The sequence below is a fragment of the Artemia franciscana genome, chromosome 8 (genome assembly GCF_032884065.1).
Source record: "Artemia franciscana chromosome 8, ASM3288406v1, whole genome shotgun sequence".
Taxonomy (NCBI): domain Eukaryota; kingdom Metazoa; phylum Arthropoda; class Branchiopoda; order Anostraca; family Artemiidae; genus Artemia; species Artemia franciscana.
In genome coordinates this window covers 18444290-18458664 of record NC_088870.1, presented here as the reverse complement: position 1 = coordinate 18458664, position 14375 = coordinate 18444290, and the positions used below count along the sequence as shown (strand labels likewise).

The following is a 14375-nucleotide window of genomic DNA, read 5'->3' as shown; positions in this document are numbered from 1 at the left end:
GGTATTGGGGAGGGGACGAACCCACTCATATACGTAATAATTTCTGTTCGTTTTAAGTTTTAGTGTTGCTCCTTACTTTCAGTTTATTTAATTTCTCATTGTTTTGTTTTTAAATAAAGCTGGAAAATCCAGCTCCCCCTTCATGGAAATTCTCTTTTCCCATGATAAATTCCTCCATGGAAAAATGCTCTCGCGTAACCCCTCCCACCAACCCTACTACCACCAGAAACAATCCCCCCTGAAAGCGTCAGTATACTTCCCAATAACCAAAACTATATGTAAACAATGGGCAAAGTTCTTAACTTGCAGCCTTTCCCCTGGGGACTGTGGGGGATTAAGCCATCATCAAAGACATAGTTATTAGATTTTTCGACTATGCTGAACAAAATGATTATCTCAAAATTTTGATCCGGTGACTTTGGGAAAAATAAGCGTTGGAGGAGATTTAGCTGCCTTCCGATTTTTTCGGTCACTTAAAAGGGACAGTAGAACTTTTAATTTCCGTTTAAATGAGCCCTTTCGTGACATTCTAGGGCCACTGGGTTGGTACGATGACCCCTGGGAAAAAAAACAACTAATAAACGCGCATCCATTATGATCTTTCTTCTGGCAAAAAATACAAATTTCCACATTTTTGCGATAGGTGCTTAAAACCTCTACTGTTGGGTTCTCTGATATGCTGAATCTGATGGTGTGATTTTCATTAAGATTCTATTACTTTTAGGGATTGTTTCCCCCTTTTTCGAAAATAAGGCAAATTTTTCAAGCTCGTTACTTTTGATGGGTAAAATTAAACTTGATGAAACTTCTATAATTAAAATTAGCATAAAAATCCGATTCTTTTGATGTAAATATTGGTATCAAGATTCCGTTTTTTAGAGTTTCGATTACTATTGAGCTGGGTCGCTCCTTACTGCAGTTCGTTACTACGAACTGTTAGATTTTTCGTAGTCATTGAATTGGCTTTTTCGAATGACGGAAGTAGATTTGTTTAAAGTTTTGTCATAAACATCTCTTTTCTGCGGGAGAAGTGCGTCATAGACCCGTCCTTCTTTCAGTTTTTGCGAGGAAACATAGACGGCAGGTGCAAAAACCGATTTAATAGTGCTTTAATTCACGTCCTCTCTTTTTATTGATTTTATCTTCTGTTTTTTAACTTAAACTACTTCTTTTAGCCAGAGGCGTTTTTAGTTTGACAAAAGTTCTCACTGTTATGCTTCATATTCTGACACTTTATTGCTTAAATCCTTTCTTCAAATTTGAAAATCCTCTGCAAAATTTAAACTAAGCAACCTCAGCCCGATCAAAATACAAATTACAAAAAAGTTTAGCAAAATTCATAGAGACAACTCACCATGGTTAATTGTTAGATGAACCAGCGAAATAATGGAAGGGGTGTAGGGAGGACATTGCTTAGTTCGAGCATTTTATGATTTTCAAATTATGATGATGATGCTAACGGCAATATCAATGATGCAAGAGGCAATAACGATAATACTTGTGGTCGTGATTAACAACGGTTGAAAAACAATGGCAATGACGTTGACAATATCAATGGCATTGTCATCCCTGTCAGGGTCATCATGACTAAAATTGTTATCATTACCATGGTCGTTGTTGTCGTCGTTGGCATTTTCACGCCAACTGTCATTTTACCCCTTCAAAAATGACCCTGCAGAGCTTTACATGCGAACACTTCTTCCCTCCTGCGGGCACTTTCTCCAACCATCTTTCACGAGGAGTTGCCCCTGTGGTAATTTTGACACACGATGATTTGCCATCTCGCAACCGAGTTTGGCATGGGGGGATTTTTTGTGTGGCGCGAGTTTTACGTGATTTCGTTTTGCTTGGGTTGAATTTTGCTTTTGTTAAGTTTTGCGGCTTGAAGTTCGTATCCGTTGGATTTTGATGCAGTTAGGATCTTTGCATCTTATAGAGATGCAAAGACCCATAGAGATATAAAATGTCATAGAGGGCCAACTCCAGTCCTTTAACCGTGAAGACCTTTGCGTAGGAGAAACCTGCTGCAGTTGACCTTTTAAGAAGGTGCACATGCATAGTTTTGGTTTAAGAAGGTTCCAGACTGATGATGTCTGTTAAAAATAAATGAACTTAGTAAACATATAATGATTATACAATGATAAAGTATCACATGGTTGTATATTAGTAAACATACAAACGTGGCTGATGTTGATTTGGAGAGTAAAGCAATGTGTTAACTTGAAGCAAATGCACAAGCTGTCAAGTCTTTTGTTGTGGGCCGTCAGAGATTCGAAAAAAAAGTATATTAAATTGCATTAGGTGTAAATTGATACATTTGGTACTATACATTTCATTTTTTTTTGTCAAACCTGTAAAATGAGAAGCTAGATTTTCTGTCAGAATTTTTTACACCCTGTAAAGTAACTGTACTTTACAATTCTAACATGAATAAATATTTCAAATTTTAGTGAAAAATGCAATTTTTTGTAATGATCTCCATGAAACCTCGCGTTTCAAAAAACCGCGTCGTACCGTTATACTTTTTGCTCGTACCGTTGTATGACTAAGTGTTCGTAACTCTTTTATAACGCTATTTATACGAACTTTTTTTTTCTCCTATGAAAGGGCCTTATTGCTTAACAGAGAAGCTTTACATCAGTTAAAAACAATTTTAATGGCTCAGCCCACCCTGCCTCCTATTTAACAGTCATTTCAGACTAAACTGACCAAGCAAAACGTATCTGAATTGCATAAACAACACTCAAATGCTCTTTACCGAATCTGAGCATTTCTTAAAACAAGCCGTTTAGTTTAAGAGGGCGTTGAGTATATTAGCTACGTCACTTATTAAAAAGCTGCATTTAATCCAAAAATGTCACTTTAACTTTAAGTAAGTTACTGAAGCTCTCCAAAAAACTTTCATTTTGTTTTTGTTCCAGACTCTTTCATCGATAAGAATCCCGAATCGGCCAGGAAGTCTTCGTCGCATAGGACAAGGAAGGAAGACGGGAAAGTCCCCAGAGGGATTCGAGGATGATGGAAAAACAGTCCGATGTGCAAATACAATGGAAACTGATGATGTCCTTCTGGTAACAAAAGAGGCAGGATGCTCTTATAGCAAAGGGCGTGTTGCTGTTTGGACTCAATCTTTTGAAAAATTATTGGAAGACACTGCAGGATTGCATACTTTTGCGGTATAATATATATTTATTTTTGTTTTGTTTTAGTGTCTGTAGTTAGTTTTTTAAAAATTACCGGGGGTACTACTATGGTGTAGAAAGGTTCTGCACAAATATATCTACCAGATTATTTTCTTTCTGAAGAAAATTTCAGTTTCTAAACAAAGGTTTAGAAATGGTTGGTGTTTGAGCTATTTGTGGAAATTGGAGTTGGAGAAAGTAGGGATATTTCAAGTATTGGGATGGAGATCGTGAAATGTTTGCCAATCCTTAAAACGAGTCTTGTATGCGCAGATGCAGCTTTGTGTCAAAAAATTGATTTTATTTTAAATATTGTGCTTTGTTAACTACAAAAGGCACTAGATATAGCAATATCCTCTAACATGAGCCATTAAATAACTTAATGATGTTACAGTGCCCCGCTAGCAGCAGAGAAAAAAAGATAAAGAGCAGAGAATAAAAAAGATAAAAAAAGAAAAAAAATAGCAGTCATCAGTGCTATCCATTCAAAAAGTGATTTTCCTTGTTGTTAGGGGAGTGAAAGTTTCAAGTACAGGGTCTTTGGTCATGGCGATCCCAATGGTGTACTTTTTATTACGATCCAATTTGGTTTCAAAACAATTAATTTTGGGCTGAAGTCCTTTACTAGGTTGTACCTACTGCTACAAACAGCATTCAGTATCTAATGTTGTTTTTGATATAAGCCTTATTCGTCTTATGATTGCCGAATTTTAAATTTTGCCAAGACTGTTTTGAATTCATAAATATCACTTAAAAAAATGGCCATGTGCTTTCTTTTTTTGGCATTACATCAAAATAAGGGGCAGAAAAGAGTCGATTAACGTGCTTCAGTGGGATTTGTATTTCAAAGCAAATTATAATGAAGCCCTTCGTCGCGATATTTAAGAAAATTTTTGGGGATCTGAAGCCATCTTTTTACAGAGGGAATTGCACCGGTTCGGACTGATCCTTCCTCGGCGAAGTAAAGACTCGGACTTGTTTACAATGAGCAAAACTAAAAATATAAGTCGTGAAAGAACTGATACACATTTTGTCTGTTTATGCTGATTCTAAATTTATAACATGTAAGAAGTTTTGGGATGTCCACCTAAAATTATTAATTAAAGGAAATGTGTATGATTTAAAAAAAAAGCAAACCCTGCTCCCCGCTCTCCCTCTCTCCAAAAGGGTACAATCTTCGCCCTAGATAACGTACCCAGAAAAGGTAAAAAAAAAATGAAAGACAGCTTGCTTGAGGAAACTACGATGTAGTTTTCAGCTTTCCACCTCAAGATATATTTTTCTTGATAAAACACGTTACAATTACAATTGCACTATTTTTAAGTAGGAATCTTTTTTTTTCTTCTTTTTTTTTTACACATTGTTAAGTTTATACGAAATTCATACTTACCGTAAACAATGATCTGAAAGCATCATTTTAGTCTCAGTGTTTAAAGTATTGCACTCTAACATTCATGGACGATCCCGCAGGCACAGTCTAAGAAATTTCAATTTTAGGATTAGATGGTATCTGGATAATCTGTATTAAATTTTATTGTAGGAATTAAACTATAACCTTACTAAAAATTTTATTTTCAGGTCTGTAGCTTGTTGACTTTTTATTAAGAATAGTTTCTGTAGCTTTGCAGAAAAAATTCAATCCGCACTACTAGTGCGAAGTTAAAATTGAGCACCAAAAATCAAGCACATAGAGTTATCGTGATGTGGCGATTACATGAGGAATATACTTTTGGGACGGTGCTCACCCCTGAATCTCGAGATTTTTACAGTGTCTCTTGTAATTTCTCTTTTCCATACGCTTCGAATATTAATTTAAATTTTTTACCCTCCCCTCTCCCAAGTAGTATTTTATGCGTGTTTGCTCGTTTTGATACCTGAGATGAATTGCGTACGTTCAATATGAATTTTTTCTTATACATTTATTTCATATTAAAAAAGAGCTTTCTGATTAGGCTCCTTTTCTTCTTTTTCCTTTCAAATGCAAAAGTAGATAGGGGTTTAGCTTGGGTGAATTTTTTTTAGGTATACCAGAAAGGTTAAATTAATATTTCTCAACGTCGGTCTAAATACTTCTAATGGGCGCAGTAGTATCAAAAAACTAAATACGGACGTTTATATATTACACGCCATATAATTTGCTTTGTAGAAATTTGCCCATAATAGAGCAAAACTTTCTCCACTCGATGCAAACAGCATTGTTTCCACTTGGAAGATCTACTGCTTCCAGCTAGTGGTATGTTGGACACCCCCCTTCCCCTGTGACTGAAGAAAATGCACTGCTCTACCGCCAGGACCTCAAGACATGGTTCTTGATCGCTAAAAAGCGTGTATTTTTAATAGTAAAGGTTTTGAAAGTATTGATAACACATTGTAATTTTATACATATTAAACTGGGGATTCCCCAGGGACAGGAGGTAATGGTGAGCCCTCCTGAGGTTTCTTTTCCTCAAAAATATTATGTTATGAGTGGCGTAAATATGAACATGAACTGAAATATTGAGCCAAAGACTCTTTGTTTTATCTCTGGAACAAAGAAAGAGAATCTGTTTTTGAAACGTAAAAAGAAAGTAATAAAAATAAAGTGAAATAAATTATTTATTAATTTCATTGAAAAGAAACAAAATTTTGCATCTCTTTTCTTTTCTTTTTTTTAGTCACACTCTTCCGTGGGTTAAAGAACAAAAATTTTCATTATCTAAGTTGTTTATATAACAAAATAAGAAGTCATTACATTGTTAAATTTGCCTTTCCCTTAGCTTCTTCTTTGAAGCTGTTATCCAAGTTCTTATTAGAATCTTTCAATATCTTTCAACTCAAGGAGATATTTCAAAATTGATTCAGGCTGCTCATTGGCTATTTACATTCTCTTTGAATTTAGGGGGGTCTCCTTCCTTGTTGTTGCAGAATCTGTAGATATGCATTTCTGCCACTATCTTTATACCAAATACGTATTGCAGGGCTACGTATTTTATAAAATACGGACCATCTTGGAACTTAATGTGGGGGAGTTACAGTTAGTGGAATTTACATAGTTAAAGTGGCGAGGAATGGCAGACCTTTCTATTAAATATTATTTGCGTGTTTAAAATTTTGATGTACTGTTTCCTCAAGGTTACCATTAATATCTTTTTTTAGCGTAATTTTACTCCAATGGTCACAATTAAATGTCAAATCCCTTATTAAAATAATTTGAATATAGAAAAAATTGGCGCAAAAATTTTGATGGCGTAAGAAGGCTCTTTTAAAACAAGTTTGTGTCGAATGAAGAGCCATTGTAAAAGGTCTGGTCAATGAATATGTGAATCCACGTCATAAAAACTGTATCTTATGAAATGTGGGGCACATCTTTCTTATCTTCTTCAATTTGTGCCAATACACTGATCTCATCTTTGTGCCCATTGCTTAAATCATTCCGAAAGTATTCAGAGGTTAGTCTTTTCAGGGGCCTTGTCGCTTTCGTCTTTATATCGCTCCAGTGCCGTCTCCGTACGACTTTTTTTTCATTTGGGAGCAAAAAGCAACCGCATTTAAGATCACCAGTAACGGTTGGTGATACTTCTAGGGTACGTTTATTCAGTTGGTTGTGCATTGTGTCCTTTTTAGCCTTGTGTAAGGTGTTAGTAGCTTTGAGGCAATTTTCGTCCAGCTGAGAAAAAATGTCTTGCTAAAAACGTTTACGCAGTTAATTTTTCCCAATTCAGTTTATCAACAATCACCCGGACAGGTGGTTGACGATCGAAGACCGCAAAAGATTAACAATCATTTGGACCTTGCAGTCTTCACTGCTCACTTAGGCCACTGTAAAAGAACTGTTTTTCTTCCAGCGTTTTATATCAACAAATACCCCCCAGAAATTTGTTTTAGCTTTTCAAATTTCAAAAAAAATATTTTGTTGAGTCGTTGTTCCATTATCGACAAGATGAAAAAGGTCAGCATTAAGAATCACTTTTTTACGATGGGATTGGCACGAGGGTTCGGGCGGGCACGAGGGTTCGGGCGGTCACTGACGCTTTAGAGGATACCTCACTTTCACAGCAACTGGTGACTGTAGCTAGGTTCAAGCTCAAGGTCTCTCCAGTATCTCAGTTCGAGTATATATTGGACGGACCTCATATTTGACAGTTGTATAATTTATAAAATTCTATTTTGCTTTCTATAATACAAATTCTCTTGGAAACTGACAGATGAATGTGAGTCCGTTGGAACTTATTTCAGGATTGATTCAAGTCCAACAAAAAGTAAAATGGACAAATAATCTTAAAAACTTCGAAAGTATAGAAATACATAATAATCTTGAAGTTAATTTTCTATGTATGTTTCCGCATATCCTTGGACACATGGTCGGCCTTTTTGGCTTTAACTAGAAAAAAAATTAATATTTTATTCCAAAGTTGAATTATGCTCAAACACTAACTTTAATTTCGAGGATGAATCAGAACTTGAATGCAGGGTGAAACTACTTCGCGAGACGTTTACCGGCCAACTTTGTAGATGTAGCTTATTGAAGATATAGAACATTTAAGTTTGCCTAGAATCGGTAAAAAATATCAGAATCAGGATCGAGGGTGAAAAACACTTGAAGAGTGACAATCCTTGGAGTAAATATTCCCAAGAAACTGACATACTTTTTGGCTGTGTTTGTCTCACGTATCCTTGTGGTGTAATACGTTGCCAGTAGTAGCAGTAATCCTAAGGTCGAAAATTCTTTGGATATGTATGGTACCATGTACTTACGAAGGGTCTCGTTTATCTGTCTCTCTGACTAGCACTTTTATCGGTAACTTTTTTTTCTATTTCCCATAAGTTTTACATCGATGAGTTGTATTTTTTCAATCTAATTTTGATGAATGTTTTTACCTACATAATTTATATATCCTCTATCCTTAGAACCCATCCTAGAAACGACATTGTCCTTGCTTTTTTCTTCTTGCCTTTTTTGGGGGGGGACATTTTATTGACAATTTTCGGGTATTTCCAAATAAAAGACCAAAAACGAAAGAAGAAAACGATTCAACGTTTACGCAGCCCTTCTATACACTAAGTAAATATTTAAATGAAGATTTTAAAATAAAAAGAATAACGTTTGTCAAAATTAAACTAGAACTTTTCTGAACTGGATTTGTTTAAAGAAAAACACAATAAAGCGTATTTTGACCCATAGTTTTGAGTTGATATTGAGATATCGTTTCCGTTATCTATTGATCTTAGAATAGCCCTATTCAAAGATTTTTCTCGCTTGTGAGAAAAAGTGTCGTGGTTGTTTTTGGAAAATAAAATGATAATTCTGAGTTTTTATTTTTCAAACAGTTCTTCGTAATGAGTACCAATAGTAACCGAAACTCTAAAAAAGAATTTTGATAACAATGGTTGCATCGAAAGAATTGGCTTTTTGTGCTGATTCCAAATATATAAAATTCATAAAGTTTAATGTTACCCGTCAAAAACTACGAGCCTTAGAAAACTTGCTTCCAAAAATGGGGAAACCGCCAAAAAGTCAAGTAATCTTAATGAAATCCACATCTTCAGATTTAGCGTATCAGAAAATCCTGCTCTAGAGGTTTCAAGCTTATACCTAAAAAAAACTGAAATTTCTATTTTACCAGAAGATGGATCACGACACGTTTTTTTTTTATTGTTTTTTTTTTTTTTTTTTTTTTTTCAGGAATGATCTTATTGAACTAATACCCCTAGAAGATCAGCAGAGGAGGGCTCGTTCGAACAGAAATTAAAGCTTATAGTGCCCTTTTTAAGTAGCCAAAAAGACTGGAGGGCTATTAGCCCACTCCCACGCCCCCTTTTCCCCAGAGAAATCTGGTCGAAATTTTGAGGTAGTCATTTGGTTCAGCATAGTTGAAAGTCCAATTACTATGGCGCTTGGGATGGAAAAAAACTTAAAAACGAACAGGGATTATTCCATGTGTGAGGGGGGCACCCCTTCCTCGTCGCTCGCTCTTTACGTTAAAGTTTGACTTTTTCTCCCAATTCTTTAAGAGCGATTTATGAAACATAAGGGCCTTCGAATTTGAATGAGAATTTAAAGAACTTTAAGGCTTCGGTGTAAAGAGCGAGGAATTATAAGGGGGGACCACCCTCGTATACGGAATGATTTCTGTCCGTTTTAAGTTTTAATGTTCTTCCTTAATTTCAATTGCAAAAACTTGTTTTTTTGTTTTTTTTAAATGTCCCCCTTTCTTACTCTAACCATGTACATTGGTAGCATTGTCTTCTTTTTTTATCTAATATTATGCTTCCTACACACCGTTTATACATATCCTGCACAAGTAAGGGAATTCTTCAGGTCACTGATCACAAAGACTCTCTGGAAAAAATAAAAAAGATTTGGCCAAAATTATGCTTTTTTCGTGTTTTACTCCCCCTTCCCTTGCCAAAAACATTCAGCCAATCTCGTAAGGATCCTCGTAAGGTATGCCCCTGATCCTATGTCGTGATTATCCGCTATATAACTATTTGTGTTTCGTTTTTGCGGACCATATAATCATCAATCTTACCATGTAATTGATAGATGTGATCCATCAGTAAATTGACTGGAGTTATAAGTACCTAAATTGACCTCTATAAGTTGCTTCATTTGTAGCATCCTGATCCTATGTGGCTCGGGTTTTTGCAAAAAAAATATTGAAATTTTTGATAACTTGTAAATTGGTGAATGAATTGTGATGGAGACCAGAATTGAAAAAGTTTTTTATTTGTGTTTATATCATAATTTTAAAAATAATTTAAAAACAATTTTTGTTTGTCATCGAAACCTTCTACTAATTATCTAAAATTCACCTAGGAGCAAATCTTACTCCAAATTCATCCACCATACTTTTAGTTTTGACATGTCAGTGTTAAAGTACTTGCCTTCAAAAGAAAATTATATCTTGGAGTCAGGCCCTCCCTCAGTCCGACCATTTACTCATTGTCCTTTAAGTAAGCTTCCTGTGCCTTTCATTGTCTCCGAACGGTCTAGATTTTCGCCAAAAAATATTATTACGGATTATTGAAACACATATGAATCTTTTTTTGATCAGAGTCTTTCCCTATTAACATCAAACAGTTAGTGGTAGGGCTATGTGGGAGAATATTTCCTTGGAGGAATATGTCATGGAGGAAGAGAAATTCAATGAAAAGGCCGCGGGATTTTCTAGCATTACTATAAAAAAAACAATGAAAAAGTAAACATGAAAAAGTTTTTTTTCAATTGAAAGTAAGGAGTAGCATTAAAACTTGAAACGAACAGAGATTATTACGCATATGAGGGGTTCTAAAAATACTTTAGCATAAAGAGCGAGGTATTTAGGAGGAGATAAATACCTCGCTCTTTATGCTAAAGTATTTTAGTAATTTCAACTATTTATTCTACGGCCTTTCTGATTCACGGGTCATTCTTAAAGAATTGGGACAAAACTTAAGATTTAGCGTAAAGAGCGAGAAAGTTCTAGTTGCCTTTTTAAGTAACCGAAAAATTGGAGGGCAACTAGGCCTCCTTCCCCACCCCTTATTTCTCAAAATCATCTGATCAAAACTAAGAGAAAGCCATTTAGCCAAAAAAAAGAATTAATATGCAAATTTCATTTTAATAATTTATATGCGGAGAGCCAAAATCAAACATGCATTAATTCAAAACGTTCAGAAATTAAATAAAAACAACTAGTTTTTTTACTGAAAGTAAGGAGCGAAATTAAAACTTAAAACGAACAGAAATTACTCCGTATATGAAATGGGTTGTCCCCTCCACAATCCCTCGCTCTTTACGCTAGAATTAGACTCTTTGTCACAGTTCTACTTTTTGAAACAATTAAAAAATTTAGCGTAAAGAGCGAGGGATTGCGGAGGGGACAACCCATTTCATATACGGAGTAATTTCTGTTCGTTTTAAGTTTTGATGTCGCTCCTTACTTTCAGTTAAAAAAACTAGTATTTTTTTATTTAATTAAAAACTAAAATCAAAGCTCTGCTAATTAGTAAATATTAATTTGTGAGTAGCTCCCGGCCGTTCATCCATTCAAACATCCATGGACTTAGCAGAGGAAGGTAGATAGGAGCTTTTGATTAATTCACACCAAACATGTTATGCAGAAATGAATCATTTACCGGAATCTTTGTATGTGCCAAGGTGACAAGTTAATCGATTTGGCTCCTGGGTGGCTCAAACCTTGAAAGCTGCAAAAATTCATTTGAATGAAAACTTGTCTTGCTCCATGTTGTGAAAAACACTGGGATCTGTAGCTGCTGTGAGAGTTCCGTTAAAAAAATGGCTGTGATGGAAGCTGTATTTAGAGGGATAGCCACGCTGAACATGAAAGATTCCACAGGCAAAGCTGGTCTGGCAATCTAACAAGAATAGAGCAAGAATGCAAGAAGGCTAAGAAGGCAAGCAACAAGAATAAAGAAAACAGACTGCAGTATATGACAGAACAACCATTAACCAATATGCACGTATATTAAGGGCTAATAAACCATTAACTCATAATTTATCAACAAGATTTCCTAGAATCCTAGTGTTCTGCATAGAGTCACTAGAAGTTATATTAGAAAGAATGATCTACGAGGAATTATGATGAGGTCAATAGAATTAGGGTTGAATAACATAGAAAAGAAAATGTATGCCTCAAGCAGACTTGTGACCTATAATTTATTATAATTTAATATAAAAATGTTGAAAAACACTACATCAGATTCCTGCACACTCAACAAGGAATCAATGTATAAAACAATACGATTATTTTCCTCAAGGCTATGCGCTGGCACTACCTGTAGAATATACTTCTGTTTAGGGGTTCTGTAACCAATAAGAACGAAATGGAATTCGTCTTTGAATAAAAATTGGCTTAGAAAATTGGCTCCTAATGTGGGGCTCTCAAGTACAAGCATGTCCCTTCTTCTTTATTTTTGTGCAGTTAAGAGTATGTTTCTGGAAAGGATGGGTCCTAGTTTGACTATTGAATTTCTCTTTAAATTTTGACGCTGAAAAATATACCCAGCTTTGTGTTCAGGGCAATCTTTTTCCTTTCTTCTGTGTTTAAATCGACAAAGATGCAATTAAAACTTATTTTTTTTCACATCCTATGCTAAAAGAGGTTAGATTCAGACTTCTCTAAATTTTCTAAAATTAGGTCAATTGACACGTTTTAGGATGTTTTTTTTTTCCAGTTTCAATTGACTAAGACTAACTAAAGACAAAGATGGTATTACATTTTTACTTATTTTGTACGTCAAGTTCTGTGTTTCAAGTCCCATTAAAATGTATCAAACGTTTTATTCCTTAATTTTAATTGAAGAAAGAACTTATGACTCGTTTTTGAGGAAATTTGACTAATGTTTTCGCCTTTGGTCTTCTGTGCGAAAATTGCCGCAAGGGAATTTGTTTTAGAATATTGATGAACAAAATCCCTTTCAACATTGATTAATAGGTTTTGAAATTGTTGGGTTTTAAATTGATGGGTTTTAAATTGTTCTCCAGGAAATCGCGCGTGGTAAAAAATTTACCTCTTAATTAGAAAGAAACCGTCAGAAAGTGACAAAAGTAATGAAGAACAAGAGCTAAGTCTCATATGGCACTTGTGATGAGGCGGGAAGAGCCAAGAGCTCATATGGCATGAGCGCTAGTGAAATTCTAAGAATCAATAGATTTATTTAAAAGAAAAATCAGAGGCTTAATGCCGGTCGGGATTTAAAATAAGAGCTCCGAGTCACGAGGTCCTTCTAAATATCAAAATTCATTAATATCCGATCACCTCGTAAGTTAAAAATACCTCATTTTTTCTAATTTTTCCTCTCCCTTCAGCCCCCCCCCCAGATAGTCGAATCGGGAAAACGACTTTATCAAGTCAATTTGTGCTGCTTCCTGACACGCCTACCAATTTTTATCGTCCTAGCACGTCCAGGAGCACCAAACTCGCCAAAGCACTGAACCCCACCCCCTAACTCCCTCAAAGAGAGTGGATCCAGTCCGGTTACGTCAATCACGTTTCTACTACATTTGCATATTCTACCCACCAAGTTTCATCTTGATCTCTCCACTCTAAGGGTTTTCCTAGATTTCTTTTTTTTTCCCCCTCGAACCCCCTATGTCCCCGGATCCGATTCGAATTGAAAATGAAGCGTCTTTGAGACATAAGATATTTATATGTATGAAGTTTTAGTGACATGAGTTCCTTCTAAATATGAGGCATGAGTTCTTTCTAAATATCAAATTTCATTAAGATCCGGTCACCCGTTCTTAAGTTAAAAATACCTCAATTTTTCTAATTTTTCCAAATTAACATCCCCCAGCTCCCCCAAAGAGAACGGATCCGTTTCAATTATGTCAATCCCGTATCTATAATTTGTGCTTATTCTTCCAATAAGTTTCATCCCGATCTCTCCCCTAAGCGTTTTCCAAGATTTTCGGTTTCCAAGATTTCTGTTTCCCCCCTCCAATCCCTTGTGTCCCCGGATCCGATTCGAATTGAAAATGGAGCATCTGAGACATAAGATTCTTCTATATATCAAGTTTCATTAAGATCCGATCACCCATTCGTAAGATAAAGACACCTCAATTTTCACGTTTTCCAAGAATTCCGGTTTCCCCCTCCAACTCCTTCCAGTGTCACCGGATATGCTTCGAGATTCAAAATGAGAGCTCTAAAGCACAAGATCCTTCTATATATCAAATTTCATTTAGATCTGGTCACCCGTTCGTAAGTTACAAATACCTCATTTTTTCTAATTTTTCTGAATTATTCCCCCTCCCAACTCCACAAAAGAGAGCGGATCCGGTCTGGTTATGTCATTCACGTATCTTGAACTTGTGCTTATTCTTCCCACCAAGTTTCATCCTGATCTCTCCGCTTTAAGCGTTTTCCAGGATATCCGGTCCCCCCCCCCCAATGACACTGGATTTGGTCGGGATTTAAAATAAGAGATTTGAGTTACGAGGTCCTTCTAAATATGAAACTTCATCAAGATCTGATCACTCCTTAGTAAGGCAAAAATACCTCATTTTTCTAATTTTTTAGAATTACCCCCCCCCAAAAAAAAAAATCCCCTAAAGAAAACGGATCCGTTCCGGTTGTGTCAACCACGTATCTAGGACTTGTGCTTATTTTTTCCACCAAGTTTCATCGCGATCCCTCCACTCTAAGCGTTTTCCAAGATTTTAGGTCCCCCCAACTCCCAGCAGTGTCATCGAATCCGGCCGGGATTCAA

General features: G+C 35.8%; 1 protein-coding gene across 2 annotated transcripts in view; it reads left to right on the top strand.

Annotated features, from left to right (window-relative positions):
- LOC136030087 (regulator of G-protein signaling loco-like) overlaps positions 1 to 14375 on the top strand; it is a 95522-nt gene that overhangs the window by 53926 nt on the left and 27221 nt on the right. For both annotated transcript variants that reach the window (XM_065708751.1, XM_065708750.1), the window contains exon 4: positions 2922 to 3176. In XM_065708751.1, the coding sequence (XP_065564823.1) occupies positions 2922 to 3176 (255 nt within the window). The remainder of the gene's footprint in view (positions 1 to 2921; positions 3177 to 14375) is intronic.